The sequence below is a fragment of the Neoarius graeffei genome, chromosome 19 (assembly GCF_027579695.1).
Source record: "Neoarius graeffei isolate fNeoGra1 chromosome 19, fNeoGra1.pri, whole genome shotgun sequence".
NCBI classification, from domain to species: domain Eukaryota; kingdom Metazoa; phylum Chordata; class Actinopteri; order Siluriformes; family Ariidae; genus Neoarius; species Neoarius graeffei.
The window spans coordinates 1,900,001-1,922,941 of record NC_083587.1 but is presented as its reverse complement, the minus strand read 5'-3'; the positions used below and the strand labels follow the sequence as shown (position 1 = coordinate 1,922,941).

Here is a 22,941-nt window from a genome sequence, read left to right as displayed (position 1 = left end):
TAGCATCGTTGCTGATCATGGTTTGGCAGATAACACAGATTTGGTTTCGGGGGACAACTATCACTTGAAATAAAGCCGAATTGTATGTATGAAGGGTCATTATTGCGAGTGAATGGGCGATATTTTTTTGCCTCTGGCTCATGTTGTGTATCTGCACTGTCAGATGGACGTTTTCCAAAGAAAGAGTCAAGAGTAGCTTGCTTTGAACATGCCATGATATTGCTCTCATAAAGCGTGTGCGCGCAAATGACTGGACTTGGGACAGAATGAATGAATAAGTGCAAATGTGCAACCTTGTGCGGGTGGAAACGCTTAACATTCTAGAATGGGGGGGCGGGACTTATGCTACGTGGCACACAATGACAAAAGCACTGAGAGCAGAGCCAGCCAATTGCTCTTCTACATAATCTGATTGACAGTGACCAGTAGTTTGAAATTATAATACTGACTACTAGTGCAGAGGCAGGCTTGCGGACCAACGGTAATCTTCTCACGTACGGGTTGTAGGTACACAGTCCGTCTAAGAACTACAACAGCCCGTCTCTTTAAGAAACTACATTTCCCACCAGCCAACTTCCGCGTTGACCTATGTCACGCGTGGGCGGGATCATCTACGTCACGTCCTCCATGACGTCACTTCCACGCCAACTCTTTAAGAGACCCGGAAACACTCAGCTCGCTCTCTCTCGTCTGGATTTCAAGCCATCTGGACACAAGGGATACCCTGCATCAGAAAACCCAAGAAAAGACCTCTTTCTTGCAAGATCCACGATTTAGCGCGATTTCTTTCTTACCCTTGGCCAAGGTAGACTCCAGAGTCACGCAATTTTTAACTCAGTCGAGTTACAACCAGTTTTATTCGTATTAGAAGTGACGTCACGACTGCCGCCTAAGCAGTTTAATTCAATGTTAAGAAAGCGGCTGGACCCTTTTTTTTTTTTTTTTTACTGAAGCGCTGTGCACATTGTTCTACAAAGATTTTCTTCCCACGAGCTACGAAGCGTCGGACCAAGAATTCTTTGTTTTTCTACAGAAGTTTCTACGGGCTCCTGTGAACTCAGCCTCTGTGTCCAGATGTCTTGAAATCCAGACGAGAGAGAGCGAGCTGAGCGTTTCCGGGTCTCTTAAAGAGTCGGCGTAGAAGTGACATCATGGAGGACGTGACGTAGATGATCCCGCCCATGTGTGACATAGGTCAACGCGAAAGTTGGCTGGTGGGAAATGTAGTTTCTTAAAGAGACGGGCTGTTGTAGTTCTTAGACGGACTGTGTACCTACAATCCCCCTTTTGGTCTCAGGGGTATGATGGAGTCGTAGCACTGAGAGCACAGTACTGTACAGTGCACATGTCCATAGTCCTTGAGGCAGCCTTGCTCTGCATTAGTCCATGGTGTCCTGTGAAAACTGTGTAAACTCATGAATTCCAGTAAGACAGTTGGAGGCAGAGGCATTTTTGGCATATACTCAGGCTATGGGCATTTTGGGCATATAATTACTCTAACTAGGTCATAATCACATCAAAAAAATTAAACAGTAAACACTACATATATATTTCATTTCCTACACATAAAAGAAAAGAGAAGAAATGAAGGAAAGAAAAGAGGTGTTAGTGTTTGGGTTGGTAAACCTAATCTTCTGGGAAGGTGATAGCAGCGGGTGGTCTGGCCAGAAAGCGTGTGCTACTGCGGCTAAAGCTGTCAGGGATGCAGACCATCTTATCCAGCTTGGCGTGTAGTGTTATGTATGGGTTGCCTGGGCAGACGCAGTGGATATCTTTAGTGGAGGTGCACATCTCTAAGTCTTGTGGATTCACAAAAATGAGGATATCACTGCCAAGACTATATGCCAGGTGTATTTGCGATGAATACACATTAGTAAAAAGAGCGGATTTTAGTATTTTATCTACCATGTTATACCGAAGGGTTATTACTTCATTGGGTTCGTAAGTCTGACTGGGAATGTTAGTGTACGCTTATGGGTGAGTGATGCGTACAAGCTAGGTGGACAGGATGGGCCTAGCTATCGTCCACCCCCTTTTGGAGTGAGGACTGTCCAAAAGGTTTGATTCGATTACTATGGACCCATCGATATGAGGGCGTTTGATTAGGCCTGGATGTCCTAATGCAATACGTGACGGGGAACGGTTTTCCCACGATCGAAAGGTCTCGACCAGGGTGGTAGGAACTTCGAGATTCAGGCGTAGTAGGCTTTTTGTCCTTTTACGCTCGAATCGAGATTCTTTTGGGCCCATGTAAAGGTTGACTGTAGGTGGCGTCGTAGGTCGGCGACATGTTGATGTGTGGTGTATGCAGTTGCGCCGCTCATGGCCTCTGGTTTGTATAGGAGATGCGGTGGGAGAACCATCTCCCGCCCAGTCATCATCCCAAAGGGTGTGACTTCAGTGGCGCAATGAGGGGCGGACCTAATGGCCCAAGGGAAGTTTCACATCCCAATCTTTACCATGGTTTGTGACATACTTTCGCAGCATGCTCGCAATGGTTTGAATGGCTCGTTCAACCTGACCAGAGAATTGAGGGTGGTACGCGATATGGAATCTCGCCTCGATGCCTAACATGTTCCACAGCACAGCCATTACACCAGCAGTGAAATGGGTGCCTGTGTCTGAGTCGATGGATAGAGGGAGGTTTTTCAAAGAATTGTGGCCACTAGGGGGAATCGCGATGTCGGGTGAGTCTGGTGTGCCAGACTCTGTGTGTAAAGACATGAACTGAAGTTCATTGGAAATTTGATCTCGCGTGGCGCTTGGTTGATCGGTGTTGACACTAATCTCGTCGCAACGGGTTTGTTTTGTGAGATCCAACGACGGTGGGGTTTTGTTTTGTGTGAAGTTGACTAAGTTTATGTTGCAGGGCTTGGTTGGGATTGGGTCACCTTGTGAGGGCCGTGTCTGAGAGATGGTGGTGAAGACTTTAGCGCACATGAGAGGTGCGTTTTGTGGGTTTGCCTTCACCACCAGGAGGGGCCCTACATCCTGACCCTCGCCTGCTGTTTCAGAGGGATCTCCTCCCTCATTCACGAGATATACCTGTGGTTCCTGGCCTAGTCATGTCAGCTTTTGTCATTTTTCTTGGGCTCTTTTGTTTTATCTGTTGAGGGGTCTAACCTCTGTTGTAACAGTTCTTTAATCTCAGCCAGCTGGGCTTTCAAAGAGTCCAGCTGTGAGCTGAACTCACCAGGTTGGTCTGAGTCACTGTGTCGGTCACCTCTACCCCTACGTGGAGAGCTACGGTCGGAGTGCTCCTGCCATCTCTGGCCAAAGCGGGGATGACGGTCTTGCTGCCAACCGCTTTGTTCCTTGTGACCATTCTCATCTGATGAGTGGTTGCCATGGTCACTGTGGCCTTGCCATTGGTCTCTCCTGGCCTTACCTTGCCGATTCTCCCACTCACCTTGGTGATGGCTCGGCAAGGGGCGGTCTGGACCAGGATTTTTCCAGGTGGGTCCCCCTTTTGGTGCTTCACCTCCTTTTAAGGCTAGCGGGGGCTTGTCCTCACCCTGGAGATGAAGGACTCTGGATTCATCATGGTTTCCATTTGTGGTTTTGACAATGGTCTCCAAGGTCATTTGGGCTAGTTGCCTAACTTCCCTCATTGAATAGCACCCTTGTCGACACGTCAGTGTGACTTGAGTCCGCACGCTTGGGTGGAGGTTATGTAAGAAGAAGGATTTGAAGCCTCTATCATCTTCCAAGCCTGGTGCGCTACTACCCTGGAAATAGGCAGTACGTAGCCATCTGTAATATTCACGAGGTGCCTCAGACCATTTTTGTTTGATTTGTATAGCACACAATGTCACGGAGGTTGAGGGGCTGCTCGCTCTCTCACACACACAGGAGGGAGGGGTTTCTCGCTCTCTCTCTCTCTCTCTCTCACACACACACACACACACACACACACACACACACACACACACGGGAAGGGTTGGCTGCTCGCTGTCAGAGAGACACAAGCTTGTAGCATCAGGGCAAGTCACACAGTACAGCTCAGCTCCTGCAATAGTGACTGCTGCGCGCACTGCATCACTCTCACAATTTCCCACAGGGGAATTGTTGGCTCTAGTTATAATTTATAATGCTTATGTACATTCTTTTACAAAAGTGCAATATTTTGATGCTGCTGAGCCATTGATCAACCTTTTTTTATGTCTGATATGTTGTAGATGGGAAAAATAAAAGAAGCAAAAGTTTACTTAAGGAAGATGGCTCTCTTTTTATTTTTATTTTAAGTTATTATAACTTGTTCCTCAGGCACTCAATGTTAATAAACAGGCCTACATTTGAAATCTGTTGACCTCAGTTTTCATTCTTGCATTAGCTTTATGGAATTCATTGTATTAATTAATTTGCACTGAAACTCGATTTAAAGAAAAAAAATCGTGGTTGAAATCGAAATCGCAATATCTGCCAGAAAAATCACAATTCAATTTTTTCTTAAAATCATTCAGCCCTACATAGGGGAGTTGTTAGCATCTGTCTCTGAAAGTGTAACATTTCCGTCATTAATTAGGATGACAGCAGCATTCTTTAAAAATAGGTCTTTCTCAGATTCTAAACAAACTGGCCAATCAGAAGATACTAAACCCATATCGGATTCTGTGCTGTTGTCAAATATTGAACCATTATCATGTTTTATTTTTTTCACGGTGCGGTTTCCATCAAATCCTGCGCTCTGATTGGCTGGCAAGCGGGTCCGTATCCTACGGTATGGACCCCAGTTACAGACCCTGGTTATGGACCTCTGGCGACTCGCTCGTTCACAACAACAAACATGGTAGCATTTTTTTTTTTTTTTTGTCAACATTTTATCTTTTTTTTTTTTTTATAAGATTTATTTATAAGATTATCAAAAGTCTTATAAATTTTTGCCAGCATTTCTCAGGAGAATAGCATTAATTTTACAGCATGGATAGCGATAACGACAGTGTTCACAGCGAAAGTGAGTTTTACTACCCTGAGGAAGAAGAAATAAAATAAAACATTTTAGGAGAAAGCTAAAAACCTGTAACTTGCTAACGGCGAGCAAAAACATGGCTGAATCCTGAATGACTCAATTTTGTATAAATAGGGGACGACATAGGCGGCAAAATGTAGTTTTTTTTTTTTTTTTCCTGCCATGGAAGTGCACTTGTATACCAAGGAGGAGGCCATTCGCATTACAGCCGTGAATGAGGATTCAAAATGGCAGCTCGGCTCGGTTTTCCCTTTTGGGCGCTCTCGTTTTCTGTTAGAATTTGTTAAGAAAAAAAAAAAATTATTTACCAGCTTAAGGTCGGTCCGTATGGTGAAATACCGTGACCTCGGCCTTAAATACTGACCTCAGCCCAGAGGGCCTCGCTCAGTACTTTCAAGACCTCGGTCACGGTATTTCACCATACGGACCTCCCAGCTGGTAAATAACATATATATATATATATATATATATATATATATATATATATATATATATATATATATATATATATTGTGTGGACGCCTGAGTTTTATCCTCCTAAAACATGCACGATGTCATAAATCCTGTAAAATGGCCAAATAAACATGTCTTGCTTTAACGTACTGTATGTGCAACTGACTAAAGGAAAACATTTTACAGTATTAAAACTGTAAAATGCAACATGGTGCATTTGTGTATTTCTTAAACAGAAGTTTCGTATGCTTACTTGAATTCAAATTTTCATTTTAAGCTTATTTATGAGTATAATTCACATTATCAGTATAATGCCCTGCTACGGTTTACTAAACTGGCATCAGCTTTTTCGCGTGCCGTAATTGGGATTTTCTCTTTCCGATAATCTCCACTCAGTCCTTTGTGCTGATGTATGATTGAAGTCAGCGTTAAAAAGATGGCCACGATCTCTGTATTCTTTAAAGTTGCCGTTTGTTCGGGATTCAGGGTTCCTGTAGGACAGGGGCGAGTTGGAACTTTACTCCAGTCACGTGCAGCTTTGGAAAATCTGTAAACCTGGAAAATTGTGAAAGTTTCCTTCATTTCTGCACTCACGCTGGAAGATTTCGGGAATATTCTGCATAATTATATGCATTATGAATTATGTCACCGTACAGTATGCATAATGACAGTTTTAAATGTACATAAGTATATAAATCGCACAAAAAAAAATAAAATATATATATATTTTTTTAATTCACAGGCGATGTTATTCAGTTCATTTTAATAAAATACTGCTTTCTTGTTATTAATTGGTTCCAGGGTTTTGTTATGCGTGTAAACCGTCTGGTTGTATAAATAGTGACCCCTGATGATAACCCTTGCTGTCATGCGCACTGATTGATTGATTGATTGATTGATTGATTGATTTGTAAATGATCTGTGTGCAGGTGGTGAAGAAAGCGGACATGGTGGATAAGAACATGAGCGATCAGATGCGGGCAGAGAGAGACGCTCTGGCCCCCAGTAAAAGCCCCTTCGTCATGCGGCTCTATTACTCCCTGCAGACGGCCACCAAGGTTTATTTGGTACGGAAAAGCACAAGCTGGAGCAAAAGCGACTGACTGTTTAAACGATTCAGGGTTCACATTTCCGTTCTGTCCACCAGGAAGTGTAGAGCGCACTGAGTGACCCTTTAAACTCACTACATCAGGTGTTCACCATCACGCATCACATCACGTTCCAGTGTACAGCGTGGTTAATTACCGTACTTCCTGAAACAACGGGATCTCTTCCGCCATTTTCAGTTTGATGAGGCATGCGTCACATGACCATATACGAACGAATTACAACACCGATTAACCAAATAAGATAAATTTTATCTTTACGACAAGGATATAACTGTCTCACGCTTCTCAAGAATTAGAATTAGAATTCATTCAGCGATATAAGAACGGTCTTGCGCTTCTCAGGGTAGATCTCGAGAAGCCATGGAAGCGAACAGTTTTTCTTATCTGACTCTCTGCATCTTAGAACCTTTGTAATTGTTAAACCGAGGATTAAAGTTAAACTTTCAAGACGTTTCAAGTGGATTTATTACCAGGCGCATGGACATTGAGAGTGGAAACAGTTACTTTGGGTCAGAAACTTCATCAGTGTAAGCTATAGCACTTTTCTCAAGGTCTCACTAAGAACAAGCCTCTACACCGTGAGTAGAGGGGGAAAAAAAATGGCGGCGCGTGTTGCTGAACCAACCGAGGACGAATTACAAACCACTTGAAAACAAAACACCAAAAAAAAAGTGTAACAAAATATAGAATAAAAGTATTTCATGGTAAGAACATATCTTTTGTTATTTTTCAAGATAAAGCATTTTTCGCAAATCGCTCCTGTCATTTCGGCAGTTTGTTTACATTCTAAGCGGAAATGATTTCTTCGGACGTTTTGTATGAAGTTTTTATTTATTGAATTTGCTAAAAAAAAAACCCCACAATAAAAACACTCCGTTTCTCAAAATCCAGTGACTGTGGATAGAATAAAAGTTATTCCACTCAGTCTGGTCGTACATGGATTATAGCCCACAAACCAGTCAACCAATCACAGCACACGTAGGGTAATAATTTATAATTTAATATTTTTTTTTCACGCAAATGAACATTTAAATATGATCATATGCGCGTAAAGGGTTATAATTGGTGAATTGGTTCATGATATGCATGGGTTTCCCCAAAGCGTTTTAGCGTGTCGGGCCTGATACGCTCAGTCGCTTTAGTTAAAATCCGATACGCTTAGATTTATACCGGTGCGTTAAATTTCCTACCCACAAGTAACTAGATACATCGGAGAGTAAATAACAGATCCATTTACATACTGATTGATATTTGTGTTAAACAAGCGGTCTTTTTTTCCCAATGTCCGTGTTGATTCTGTCAAAGTAATATGTCCGCGTGGTATGATGTAAACAAACTAATCTGTTGGCTACGTCAAGATCACGTGTTCAAACCGTCCAATAAAAATATCGAAAGAAAACATCAGACATCCCAGAATTTTCCGATTCGTTATAAGCGATCTCGTTGGCTGTCAATGTCGTCCCTGACCAGACGGACAAAGCCGAATGACTTTAGTAAGCGCGGAGAAGACTCGCTGGACAATTTTGCCGCTTTTCCACTACCAACGCGGCTGAGTTGGGCTGAGCCGTGCCGTGCTGAGTTGGGCTGAGTCGAGCTGAGTGGGGCTGTTGGGGTTGCATTTCGACTACAACCACGCTGAACTGTGCTGGCTGGAAGTGGGTGGACACATTGGGTGGAGTTAGCGAAAGTGGGTGGACGTCACGTGATGTCGTTAGGCGGCGCAAACAGTGACATCAGTGACCTTTTAAGCGGTAGTCTCACGACCCGGATAGTAAACAATAAACATGGAGGACATGGAGTCGTTAGTGTTGCTGGTCTTGGTGCTGTGGCTTGTTGTCACCGACAACGCCAACAGATACTGGCAAGAGCGTATAGATGAGGCGAGGCGCATAAGGCTTCAGAAATTCTCATAATTCGTAATTCTTCCGGGTTTACTGTGTTTACAGATCCCAGCGTGCTCGCGGGGCGTGTGTGGGCATGTGAGGACACTCCTCCTCACCAATCAGTGCACAGGGAAGTGTCTCCTCACGCCCCCAGCCCCACTCAGCTCGGTTTGGCTTGCTTCAGCCCCATTCCAAAACCGTGTGAGTTTTGGGTGCTGAGCAGGGCTGAAGCGAGCTGAGTCGTGCTGTTCTGAGGTAGTCGAAACGCGAGCCGTGTCGAGCTGAAGTGAGCTGAAAAATGGTAGTGGAAAAGGGCCATTTGATCTACATCAGCATGGATGACAGCGAGACGGACTATGAGAGGGTTCCCCAACATTGGGCCAAGCAAAAGCCAAGGAGAATTAATCTGCTTTAAAGGAGTAGAAAACTTAATTCATTAGTTTGGGTTTGCAGAAAGATTATGTACTTATAAACACATTCATGAAGAGAATTTGTTAAGTGTCAAATGTAGCATAATTTCAAATAATAACAATAAGCATATTTCGCAGTGTGATGTAACTGGGATCCATTAAACAAAAGGCGGCTCTGGATTATTCTTTTGTTAAAGGCTCACAGTAGGGCTGAACGATCTATCGTTTTTGACCGAAAATAGCGATCTCAGACAACACGATTTTGGGATCGTCAAAGCCACGGTTTTTCTCAGTGCTCCTAAACTGACCCATGTTTTGTTTCGTCAATAATTTCACACATGTATGCTCTGCATATTGCCCCAGCATGGTGTAAAAACACTCTGTGTCAGCTATCACTCTGTGTCACAGCCTCTCTGTGTCTCTGCTCGCAGCGCGCGGGTGAGGGAGGGGGTGCTCACTCTCACTCACTCGCGCGCACACCACACACACACAAGGGAGGGGCTGCTCGCTCTCTCTCTCACACACACACACACACACACACACACACAGGAGGGAGGGGCTGCTCGCTCTCTCTCACACACACACACACACACACACACACAGGAGGGAGGGGCTGCTCGCTCTCTCTCTCTCTCTCACACACACACACACACACACACACACACACACACACACACACACAGGAGGGAGGGGCTGCTCGCTCTCTCTCACACACACACACACACACACACACACACACAGGAGGGAGGGGCTGCTCGCTCTCTCTCTCTCTCTCACACACACACACACACACACACACACACACACACACACAGGAGGGAGGGGCTGCTCGCTCTCACACACACACACACACAGGAGGGAGGGGCTGCTCGCTCTCTCACACACACACACACACACACACACACACAGGAGGGAGGGGCTGCTCTCTCACTCTCTCACACACACACACACACACACACACACAGGAGGGAGGGGATGATCGCTCTCACACACACACACACTCACACAGGAGGGAGGGGCTGCTCGCTCTCTCACTCTCTCACACACTCACACAGGAGGGAGGGGCTGCTCGCTCTCTCACACTCACACAGGAGGGAGGGGCTGCTCGCTCTCTCACACTCACACAGGAGGGAGGGGCTGCTCGCTCTCTCACACGCATAGAGGAGGGAGCGGATGCTCGCTCACACACACAGGAGGGAGGGGCTGCTCGCTCTCTCTCTCACACACACACACACACACACAGGAGGGAGGGGATGCTTGCTCACACACAAACAGGAGGGAGGGGCTGCTCGCTCTCTCACTCTCTCACACACACACACAGGAGGGAGGGGCTGCTCGCTGTCTCACACACAGGAGGGAGGGGCTGCTCGCTCTCACACACGCATACAGGAGGGAGCGGATGCTCGCTCACACACACAGGAGGGAGGGGCTGCTCGCTCTCTCTCTCACACACACACAGGAGGGAGGGGATGCTTGCTCACACACAAACAGGAGCGAGGGGCTGCTCGCTCTCTCTCTCACACACACACACAGGAGGGAGGGGATGCTTGCTCACACACAAACAGGAGCGAGGGGCTGCTCGCGCTCTCTCTCTCACACACACACACACACACACACACACACACACACACACACACACACACACACGCGCGCACACACAGGAAGGAGGGAGGGGCTGCTCACTCTCACACACATGAGGGAGGGGCTGCTTGCTCTCACGCATACACACAGAGGAGGGAAGGGCTGCTCGCTCTCACGCGCACACACAGGAGGGAGGGGCTGCTCGCTCTCACGCACACACACACAGGAGGGAGGGGCTGCTCGCTCTCACGCACACACACACAGGAGGGAGGGCCTGCTTGCTCTCACATGCACACACATAGGTGGGAGGGGCTGCTTGCTCTCTTGCACACACACAGGAGGGAGGGGCTGCACACTCTCTCGCGCACACACAGGAGGGACGGGCTGCTCGCTCTCTCGCGCACACAGACACACAGGAGGGACGGGCTGCTCGCTCTCTCGCGCACAGAGACACACAGGAGGGACGGGCTGCTCGCTCTCTCGCGCACACAGACACACAGGAGGGAGGGGCTGCTCGCTCTCTCGCGCACACAGACACACAGGAGTGAGGAGCTGCTCGCTCTCTCGCGCACAGAGACACACAGGAGGGAGGGGCAGCTCGCTCTCACACACACACAAACACACACACACACACACAAACACACACACAGGAGGGAGGGGATGCTTGCTCACACACACACAAACAGGAGCGAGGGGCTGCTCGCTCTCTCACACACACACACAGGAAGGAGGGAGGGTCTGCTCACTCACACACACAGGAGGGAGGGGCTGCTCACTCTCACACACACAGGAGGGAGGGGCTGCTTGCTCTCACGCATACACACAGAGGAGGGAAGGGCTGCTCGCTCTCACGCGCACACACAGGAGGGAGGGGCTGCTCGCTCTCACGCACACACACAGGAGGGAGGGGCTGCTTGCTCTCACATGCACACACACAGGTGGGAGGGGCTGCTTGCTCTCTTGCACACACACTGGAGGGAGGGGCTGCACACTCTCTCGCACACACAGGAGGGACGGGCTGCTCGCTCTCTCGCGCGCACACAGACACACAGGAGGGAGGGGCTGCTTGCTCTCTCACGCGCACACACACACACAGGAGGGAGGGGCTGCTCGCTCTCGCGCACACAGACACACAGGAGGGAGGGGCTGCTCGCTCTCTCGCCCACACAGACACACAGGAGCGAGGGGCTGCTCGCTCTCTCGCGCACACAGACACACAGGACGGAGGGGCTGCTCTCTCTCTCGTGCTCATAGACAGACAGGAGGGAGGGGCTGCTCACTGTCTCGCGCACACAGACACACAGGAGGGAGGGGCTGCTCGCTCTCTCGCGCACACAGACACACAGGAGAGATGGGCTGCTCGCTCTCTCGCGCACACAGACACACAGGAGGGAGGGGCTGCTCGCTCTCTCGCGCACACAGACACACAGGAGGGAGGGGCTGCTCGCTCTCTCGCGCACACAGACACACAGGAGGGAGGAGCTGCTCGCTCTCTCGCGCACACAGACACACAGGAGAGATGGGCTGCTCGCTCTCTCGCGCACACAGACACACAGGAGGGAGGGGCTGCTCGCTCTCTCGCGCACACAGACACACAGGAGGGAGGGGCTGCTCTCTCTCTCGTGCTCATAGACAGACAGGAGGGAGGGGCTGCTCACTGTCTCGCGCACACAGACACACAGGAGGGAGGGGCTGCTCGCTCTCTCGCGCACACAGACACACAGGACGGAGGGGCTGCTCTCTCTCTCGTGCTCATAGACAGACAGGAGGGAGGGGCTGCTCACTGTCTCGCGCACACAGACACACAGGAGGGAGGGGCTGCTCGCTCTCTCGCGCACACAGACACACAGGAGAGATGGGCTGCTCGCTCTCTCGCGCACACAGACACACAGGAGGGAGGGGCTGCTCGCTCTCTCGCGCACACAGACACACAGGAGCGAGGGGCTGCTCGCTCTCTCACACACGCGCACGCACACACACACAGGAAGGAGGGAGGGGCTGCTCACTCACACACACACAGGAGGGAGGGTCTGCTCACTCTCACACACACAGGAGGGAGGGGCTGCTTGCTCTCACGCATACACACAGGAGGGAAGGGCTGCTCGCTCTCGCACGCACACAGGAGGGAGGGGCTGTTTGCTCTCTCTCTCTCTCTCACACACACACACACACACACACACAGGAGCGAGGGGCTGCTCGCTCTCTCACACACACACAGGAAGGAGGGAGGGGCTGCTCACTCACACACACACAGGAGGGAGGGGCTGCTCACTCTCTCACACACAGGAGGGAGGGGCTGCTTGCTCTCACGCGCGCACACAGGAGGGAGGGGATGCTCGCTCTCACGCGCGCACACAGGAGGGAGGGGATGCTCGCTCTCACGCACGCACACACACAGTAGGAAGGGGCTGCTTGCTCTCACATGCACACATACAGGTGGGAGGGGCTGCTTGCTCTCTTGCGCGCACACACACACAGGAGGGAGGGGCTGCACACTCTCTCGCACACAGGAGGGACGGGCTGCTCGCTCTCTCGCGCACACAGACACACAGGAGGGAGGGGCTGCTTGCTCTCGCGCGCGCACACAAAGGAGGGAGGGGCTGCTCACTCTCACGCGCGCGCACACAGGAGGGAGGGGCTGCTCGCTCTCACGCGCGCGCACACAGGAGGGAGGGGCTGCACACTCTCTCGCACACAGGAGGGACGGGCTGCTCGCTCTCTCGCGCACACAGACACACAGGAGGGAGGGGCTGCTTGCTCTCACGCGCGCGCACACAAAGGATGGAGGGGCTGCTCACTCTCACGCGCGCACACACAGGAGGGAGGGGCTGCTCGCTCTCACGCGCGCGCGCACACAAACACAGGAGGGAGGGGCTGCTCGCTCTCTCGCACACAGACACACAGCAGGGAGGGGCTGCTCGCTCTCTCGAGCACACAGACAGACAGGAGGGAGGGGCTGCTCGCTCTCTCGCGCACACAGACACACAGGAGTGAGGAGCTGCTCGCTCTCTCGCGCACACAGACACACAGGAGGGAGGGGCTGCTCGCTCTCACTTCCACACACACACACACACAGGACGGAGGGGCTGCTCGCTCTCTCTCACACACACAAGAGGGAGGGGCTGCTTGCTCTCAAACACACACACAGGAGGGAGGGGATGCTCGCTCTCACACACACACAGGATGGAGGGGATGCTCGCTCTCACAGGAGGGAAGGGCTGCTTGCTCTCTCACACAGACACACAGGAGGGACGGGCTGCTCGCTCTCTCGCGCACACAGACACACAGGAGGGAGGGGCTGCTCGCTCTCTCGCGCACACAGACACACAGGAGGGAGGGGCTGCTCGCTCTCTTGTGCACACAGACACACAGGAGGGAGGAGTTGCTCGCTGTCTCGCTCACACACACACACATACACAGGAAGGCGGGGCTGCTAGCTCTCACACTCTCTCACACACAGAGGACGGAGGGGCTGCTCACTCTCTCTCTCACACACACACAGACACACAGGAGGGAGGGGCTGCTTGTTCTCTCACACACACACACAGGAGGAGGAGCTGATTGCTCTCTCACACACACACACACAGGAGGGAGGGGCTGTTTGCTCTCTCTCACACACACACACACACACACACACACACAAACAGGAGCGAGGGGCTGCTCACTCACACACACAGGAGGGAGGGGCTGCTCACTCTCACACACACAGGAGGGAGGGGCTGCTCACTCTCACACACACAGGAGGGAGGGGCTGCTTGCTCTCACGCATACACACAGGAGGGAGGGGCTGTTTGTTCTCTCTCTCACACACACACACACACACACACACACACACACACACACAGGAGCGAGGGGCTGCTCACTCACACACACAGGAGGGAGGGGCTGCTCACTCTCACACACACAGGAGGGAGGGGCTGCTCACTCTCACACACACAGGAGGGAGGGGCTGCTTGCTCTCACGCATACACACAGGAGGGAGGGGCTGCTCGCTCTCACGCGCGCACACAGGAGGGAGGGGCTGCTCGCTCTCATGCGCACACACACACAGGAGGGAGGGGCTGCTTGGTCTCACATGCACACATACAGGTGGGAGGGGCTGCTTGCTCTCTTGCACACACACACAGGAGGGAGGGGCTGCACACTCTCTCGCACACACAGGAGGGACGGGCTGCTCGCTCTCTTGCGCACACAGACACACAGGAGGCACGGGCTGCTCGCTCTCTCGCGCACACAGACACACAGGAGGGACGGGCTGCTCGCTCTCTCGCGCACACAGACACACAGGAGGGAGGGGCTGCTCGCTCTCTCGCGCACACAGACACACAGGAGGGAGGGGCTGCTCGCTCTCTCGCGCACACAGACAGACAGGAGGGAGGGGCTGCTCGCTCTCTCGCGCACACAGACACACAGGAGTGAGGAGCTGCTCGCTCTCTCGCGCACAGAGACACACAGGAGGGAGGGGCTGCTCGCTCTCACGCACACACACACACACAAACAAACACACACACACACAGGACGGAGGGGCTGCTCGCTCTCTCACACACACAAGAGGGAGGGGCTGCTTGCTCTCAAACACACACACAGGAGGGAGGGGATGCTTGCTCTCACACACACACAGGATGGAGGGGATGCTCGCTCTCACACACAGGAGGGAGGGGCTGCTCGCTCTCTCACACAGACACACAGGAGGAAGGGGCTTCTTGCTCTCACACGCGCACACACACACACACACACACACACACAGGAGGGAGGGGCTGCTCGCTCTCACACACACACACACACACACACACAGGAGGGAGGGGCTGCTCGCTCTCACACTTGCACACACAGGAGGGAGGTGCTGCTCGCTCTCACACACCCACACAGGAGGGAAGGGCTGCTCGTTCTCTCACACACACAGGAGGGAGGGGATGCTTGCTCTCACACAAACACACACACACAGGAGGGAGGGGCTGCTCACGCTGTCGCGCACACAGACGCACAGGAGAGGGGGCTGCTTGCTCTGTCGCGCACACAGATGCACAGGAGGGAGGGGCTGCTCGCTCTCTCGCACACACACACAGGAGGGAGGGCATGCTCGCTCTCTCGCGCACCGACACATAGGAGGGAGGGGCTGCTCGCTCTCGCACACACAGGAGGGAGGGGCTGCTTGCTCTCTCGCACACAGGAGGGAGGGGCTGCTCGCTCTCACACACACACACACACAGGAGGGAGGGGCTGCTTGCCCTCACACTCACACACACAGGAGGGAGGGGCTGCTCGCTCTCACACACCCACACAGGAGGGAGGGGCTGCTCGCTCTCTCACACACACAGGAGGGAGTAGCTGCTTGCTCTCACACATACAGACACGTACAGGAGGGAGGTGATGCTCGCTCACACACACACACAGGAGGGAGGGGATGCTTGCTCACACACACACAGGAGAGAGGGGCTGCTTGCTCTCTCGCACACAGACACACAGGAGCGAGGGGCTGTTCGCTCTCTCGCGCACACACAAGAGGGAGGGGCTGCTCGCTCTCACACTCTATCACACACACAGGATGGAGTGGCTGCTCGCTTTTACACACACACACGCATACATACATACAGGAGAGAGGGGCTGCTCGCGCTCACACTCTCTCTCTCTCTCTCACACACACACACACACACACACACACACACACACACACACACACAAAACGTACACACACACAGGAAGGCGGGGCTGCTAGCTCTCATACTCTCTCACACACAGAGGACGGAGGGGCTGCTCACTCTCTCTCACACACACACACACACACACACAGGATGGTGGGGCTACTTGCTCTCTCACACACACACACACACACACATGAGGAAGGGGCTGCTTGTTCTCTCACACACACACACACACACACACACACACACACACACACACAGGAGGGAGGGGCTGCTTGTTCTCTCACACACACACACAGGAGGAGGAGCTGATTGCTCTCTCACACACACACACACACACACACACACACACACACACACACACAGGAGGGAGGGACTGTTTGCTCTCTCTCTCACACACACACACACACACACACACACACACACACACACACACACACACACACACACAAACAGGAGCGAGGGGCTGCTCGCTCTCTCACACACACGCGCGCGCACACAGGAAGGAGGGAGGGGCTGCTCACTCACAAACACAGGAGGGAGGGGCTGCTCACTCTCACACACACAGGAGGGAGGGGCTGCTTGCTCTCACGCATACACACAGGAGGGAAGGGCTGCTCGCTGTCACGCGCGCACACAGGAGGGAGGGGCTGCTCGCTCTCACATGCACACTTACAGGTGGGAGGGGCTGCTTGCTCTCTTGCGCACACACACACAAGAGGGAGGGGCTGCACACACTCTCGCACAAACAGGAGGGACGGGCTGCTCGCTCTCTCGCGCACACAGACACACAGGAGGGAGCGGCTGCAGTCTCTCGCACACACAGGAGGAACGGGCTGCTCGCTCTCTCGCGCACACAGACACACAGGAGGGAGGGGCTGCTCGCTCTCGCGCGCGCACATACACACAAACACACACATAGGAGGGAGGGGCTGCTCGCTCTCTCGCACACAGACACACAGCAGGGAGGGGCTGCTCGCTCTCTCGCGCACACAGACAGACAGGAGGGAGGGGCTGCTCGCTCTCTCGCGCACACAGACACACAGGAGCGAGGGGCTGTTCGCTCTCTCGCGCACACACAGGAGGGAGGGGCTGCTGGCTCTCACACTCTCACACACACAGGATGGAGTGGCTGCTCGCTTTTACACACACACACGCATACATACATACAGGAGAGAGGGGCTGCTCGCGCTCACACTCTCTCACACACACACACAAAAACGTACACACACACAGGAAGGCGGGGCTGCTAGCTCTCACACTCTCTCACACACAGAGGACGGAGGGGCTGCTCACTCTCTCTCACACACACACACACACACACACACACACACACACACACAGGATCGAGGGGCTACTTGCTCTCTCACACACACACACACACACACACACAGGAGGAAGGGGCTGCTTGCTCACACACACACACACACACACACACACACACACACACACACACACAGGAGGAGGAGCTGATTGCTCTCTCACACACACACAGGAGGAGAAGCTGATTGCTCTCACACACACACACACACACACACACACACAGGAGGGAGGGACTGTTTGCTCTCTCTCTCACACACACACACACACACACACACACACACACACAAAAAGGAGCGAGGGGCTGCTCGCTCTCTCACACACGCGCGCACACACACACAAACACAGGAAGGAGGGAGGGGCTGCTCACTCACAAACACAGGAGGGAGGGGCTGCTCACTCTCACACACACAGGAGGGAGGGGCTGCTTGCTCTCACGCATACACACAGGAGGGAAGGGCTGCACGCTGTCACGCGCACACACAAGAGGGAGGGGCTGCTCGCTCTCACGCACACACACAGAGGAGGGAGGGGCTGCTTGCTCTCACATGCACACTTACAGGTGGGAGGGGCTGCTTGCTCTCTTGCGCGCACACACACAAGAGGGAGGGGCTGCACACACTCTCGCACAAACAGGAGGGACGGGCTGCTCGCTCTCACGCGCACACATACAGGAGGGAGGGGCTGCTTGCTCTCATATGCACACATACAGGTGGGAGGGGCTGCTTGCTCTCTTGCACACACACACAGGAGGGAGGGGCTGCACACTCTCTCGCACACACAGGAGGGACGGGCTGCTCGCTCTCTTGCGCACACAGACACACAGGAGGGACGGGCTGCTCGCTCTCTCGCGCACACAGACACACAGGAGGGACGGGCTGCTCGCTCTCTCGCGCACACAGACACACAGGAGGGAGGGGCTGCTCGCTTTCATGCGCGCGCGCACACACACAAACACACACATAGGAGGGAGGGGCTGCTCGCTCTCTCGCACACAGACACACAGGAGGGAGGGGCTGCTCGCTCTCTCGCGCACACAGACAGACAGGAGGGAGGGGCTGCTCGCTCTCTCGTGCACACAGACACACAGGAGTGAGGAGCTGCTCGCTCTCTCGCGCACAGAGACACACAGGAGGGAGGGGCTGCTCGCTCTCACGCACACACACACACAAACACACACACACACAGGACGGAGGGGCTGCTCGCTCTCTCTCACACACACAAGAGGGAGGGGCTGCTTGCTCTCAAACACACACACAGGAGGGAGGGGATGCTCGCTCTCACACACACACACAGGATGGAGGGGATGCTCGCTCTCACACACAGGAGGGAGGGGCTGCTCGCTCTCTCACACAGACACACAGGAGGGAGGGGCTGCTTGCTCTCACACGCGCGCACACACACACACACACACACACACACACAGGAGGGAGGGGCTGCTCGCTCTCACACACACACACACACACAGGAGGGAGGGGCTGCTCGCTCTCACACTTGCACACACAGGAGGGAGGTGCTGCTCGCTCTCACACACCCACACAGGAGGGAAGGGCTGCTCGTTCTCTCACACACACAGGAGGGAGGGCATGCTTGCTCTCACACAAACACACACACACAGGAGGGAGGGGCTGCTCACGCTGTCGCGCACACAGACGCACAGGAGAGGGGGCTGCTCGCTCTGTCGTGCACACAGATGCACAGGAGGGAGGGGCTGCTCGCTCTCTCGCACACACACACAGGAGGGAGGGCATGCTCGCTCTCTCGCGCACAGACACATAGGAGGGAGGGGCTGCTCGCTCTCGCACACACAGGAGGGAGGGGCTGCTCGCTCTCTCACACACACACAGAGGAGGGAGGGGCTGCTCGCTCTCACACACACACACACACACACACACACAGGAGGGAGGGGCTGCTTGCCCTCACACTCACACACACACAGGAGGGAGGGGCTGCTCGCTCTCACACACCCACACAGGAGGGAGTAGCTGCTTGCTCTCACACATACAGACACGTACAGGAGGGAGGTGATGCTCGCTCACACACACACACACACACACACAGGAGGGAGGGGATGCTTGCTCACACACACACACAGGAGGGAGGGGATGCTTGCTCACACACACACAGGAGAGAGGGGCTGCTTGTTCTGTCGCGCACACAGACACACAGTAGGGAGGGGCTGCTCGCTCTGTCGCGCACACAGATGCACAGGAGGGAGGGGCTGCTCGATTTGTCGCGTGCACAGATGCACAGGAGGGAGGGGCTGCTCGATTTGTCTTGTGCACAGATGCACAGGAGGGAGGGGCTGCTCGATTTGTCGCGTGCACAGATGCACAGGAGGGCGGGGCTGCTCGATTTGTCGCGTGCACAGATGCACAGGAGTGAGGGGCTGCTCGCTCTGTCACGCACACAGACACACAGGAGGGAGGGGCTGCTCGCTCTGTCGCGCACACAGATGCACAGGAGGGAGGGGCTGCTCGATTTGTCGCGTGCACAGATGCACAGGAGGGAGGGGCTGCTCGATTTGTCGCGTGCACAGATGCACAGGAGTGAGGGGCTGCTCGATTTGTCGTGCGCACAGACGCACAGGAGGGAGGGGCTGCTCGCTCTCTCGCACATAGACACACAGGAGGGAGGGGCTGCTCACTGTCACGCACACACACACAGGAGGGAGGGGCTGCTTGCTCTCTTGCGCACAGACACACAGGAGGGAGGGGCTGCTTGCTCTCTCGCACACAGACACACAGGAGCGAGGGGCTGTTCGCTCTCTCGCGCACACACAAGAGGGAGGGGCTGCTCGCTCTCACACTCTATCGCACACACAGGATGGAGTGGCTGCTCGCTTTTACACACACACACACACGCATACATACATACAGGAGAGAGGGGCTGCTCGCGCTCACACTCTCTCACACGCACACACACACAAAAACGCACACACACACAGGAAGGCGGGGCTGCTAGCTCTCACACTCTCTCACACACAGAGGACGGAGGGGCTGCTCACTCTCTCTCACACACACACACACAGGATGGAGGGGCTACTTGCTCTCTCACACACACACACACACACACACACACACACACACACACACACACACAGGATGGAGGGGCTGCTTGCTCTCTCACACACACACAGGAGGAGGGAGGGGCTGCTTGCTCTCACACACACACACAGGAGGGAGGGGCTGCTTGCTCTTTCTCACACACACACACACACACACACACACACACACACACACACAGGAGCGAGGTGCTGCTCGCTCTTACACACACACACACACACACAGGAAGGCAGGGTTGTTAGCTCTCACACTCTCACACACAGTGAATGAAGGAGCTGTTCACTCTCTCACACACACACACACAGGAGGGAGGGGCTGCTCGCGCTCTCACACACACACACACACAGGAGGGAGGGGCTGTTTGCTCTCACACACACACACACACAGGAGGGAGGGGCTGCTCGCTCTCTCACACACACACACACACACACACACACACACACACAGGAGGGAGGGGCTGCTCGCCCTCACACACACACACACAGGAGGGAAGGGCTGCTTGCCCTCACACACACACACACAGGAGGGAGGGGCTGCTCGCTCTCACACACCCACACAGGAGGGAGGGGCTGCTCGCTCTCTCACACACACAGGAGGAGGTAGCTGCTTGCTCTCACGCACACACACGCACACAGGACGGAGGGGATGCTCGCTCACACACACACAGGAGGGAGGGGATGCTCGCTCACACACACACAGGAGAGAGGGGCTGCTCACTCTCACACACATATACACAGGAGGGAGGGGCTGCTTGCTCTGTCGCGCACACAGACGCACAGGAGGGAGGGGCTGCTCGCTCTGTCACGCACACAGACACACAGGAGGGGGGGCTGCTCGCTCTGTCACGCACACAGATGCACAGGAGGGAGGGGCTGCTCGATTTGTCGCGCGCACAGACACAGGAGGGAGGGGTTGCTCGCTCTCTCCCACATAGACACACAGGAGGGAGGGGCTGCTCACTGTCGCGCGCACACACACAGGAGGGAGGGGCTGCTTGCTCTCTCGCGCACAAACACACAGGAGGGAGGGGCTGCTTGCTCTCTCGCACACAGACACACAGGAGCGAGGGGCTGTTCGCTCTCTCGCGCACAGACAGGATGTAGTGGCTGCTCGCTCTTACACACACACACGCATCCATACATACAGGAGAGAGGGTCTGCTAGCGCTCACACTCTCTCTCTCTCACACACACACACACACACACACACACACACACACACAAATGTACACATATACACAGGAAGGCGGGGCTGCTAGCTCTCACACTCTCTCACACACAGAGGACGGAGGGGCTGCTCACTCTCTCTCACACGCGCACACACACACACACACACACACACACACACACAGGATGGAGGGGCTGCTTGCTCACACACACACAGGAGGTAGGGGCTGCTTGCTCTTTCTCACACACACACAGGAAGGTGGGGCTGTTAGCTCTCACACACTCTCTCACACAGTGGATGAAGGATCTGCTCACTCTCTCTCTCATATATACACACACACACACACATAGGAGGGAGGGGCTGCTTGCTCTCACACTCTCGCACACACACAGGAGGGAGGGGCTGCTTGCTCTCTCTCTCACTCACACACACACAGGAGGGAGGGGCTGCTCGATTTGTCGTGCGCACAGACACACAGGAGGGAGGGGTTGCTCGCTCTCTCGCACACAGACACAGGAGGGAGCGGCTGGTTGCTCTCTCTCACTCTCTCTCACACACACACACACACACAGGTGGGAGGGGCTGCTTGCTCTCTCATACACACACAGGAGGAAGGAGCTGCTTGCTCTCTCACTCTCTCACACACACACACACAGGTGGGAGGGGCTGCTTGCTCTCTCATACACACACAGGAGGAAGGAGCTGCTTGCTCTCTCACTCACACACACACACACACACACACACACACACGCACAGGAGGGAGGGGCTGCTCGCTGTTTTGTGCACACACAGGAGGCAGGGGCTGCTCACTCTCTCGCGCACAGAGACGCACAGGAGGGAGGGGCTGCTCGCTCTCACATGCACACAGGAGGGAGGGGCTGCTCGCTCTCATGCACACAGGTGGGAGCGGCTGCTTGCTCTCTTGCACACACACAGGAGGGAGGGGCTGCTCACTCTCTCGCACACGCAGGAGGGAAGGGCTGCTTGCTCTCTCGCGCACACAGACATTGGAGGGAGGGGCTGCTCGCTCTCTCGCACACAGACACACAGGAGGGAGGGGCTGCTCGCTCTCACGTGCACACACACATAGGAGGGAGGGGCTGTTCGCTCTCTCGCACACAGACACACACACAGGAGGGAGGGGCTGGTCGCTCACAAACACACACACACAGGAGGGAGGGGCTGCTCGCTCTCACACTCTCGCACACACACAGGAGGGAGGGGCTGCTTGCTCTCTCTCTCACTCACACACACACTCACAGGAGGGAGGGGCTGCTCGATTTGTTGTGCCCACAGACACACAGGAGGGAGCGGCTGGTTGCTCTCTCTCACTCTCTCTCTCA

General features: G+C 54.0%; 1 protein-coding gene and 1 pseudogene across 1 annotated transcript in view; both read left to right on the top strand.

Annotated features, from left to right (window-relative positions):
* LOC132867727 (histone H2AX-like) overlaps positions 1-22,941 on the top strand; it is a 323,797-nt pseudogene that overhangs the window by 142,866 nt on the left and 157,990 nt on the right.
* The window catches only part of LOC132867669 (zinc finger protein 271-like), a 146,099-nt gene that overhangs the window by 24,860 nt on the left and 98,298 nt on the right, over positions 1-22,941 (top strand). Inside the window, exon 3 of the mRNA XM_060900641.1 lies at positions 6,352-6,489. Within this exon, the coding sequence (XP_060756624.1) occupies positions 6,370-6,489 (120 nt within the window). The 5' untranslated portion in view covers positions 6,352-6,369. The remainder of the gene's footprint in view (positions 1-6,351; positions 6,490-22,941) is intronic.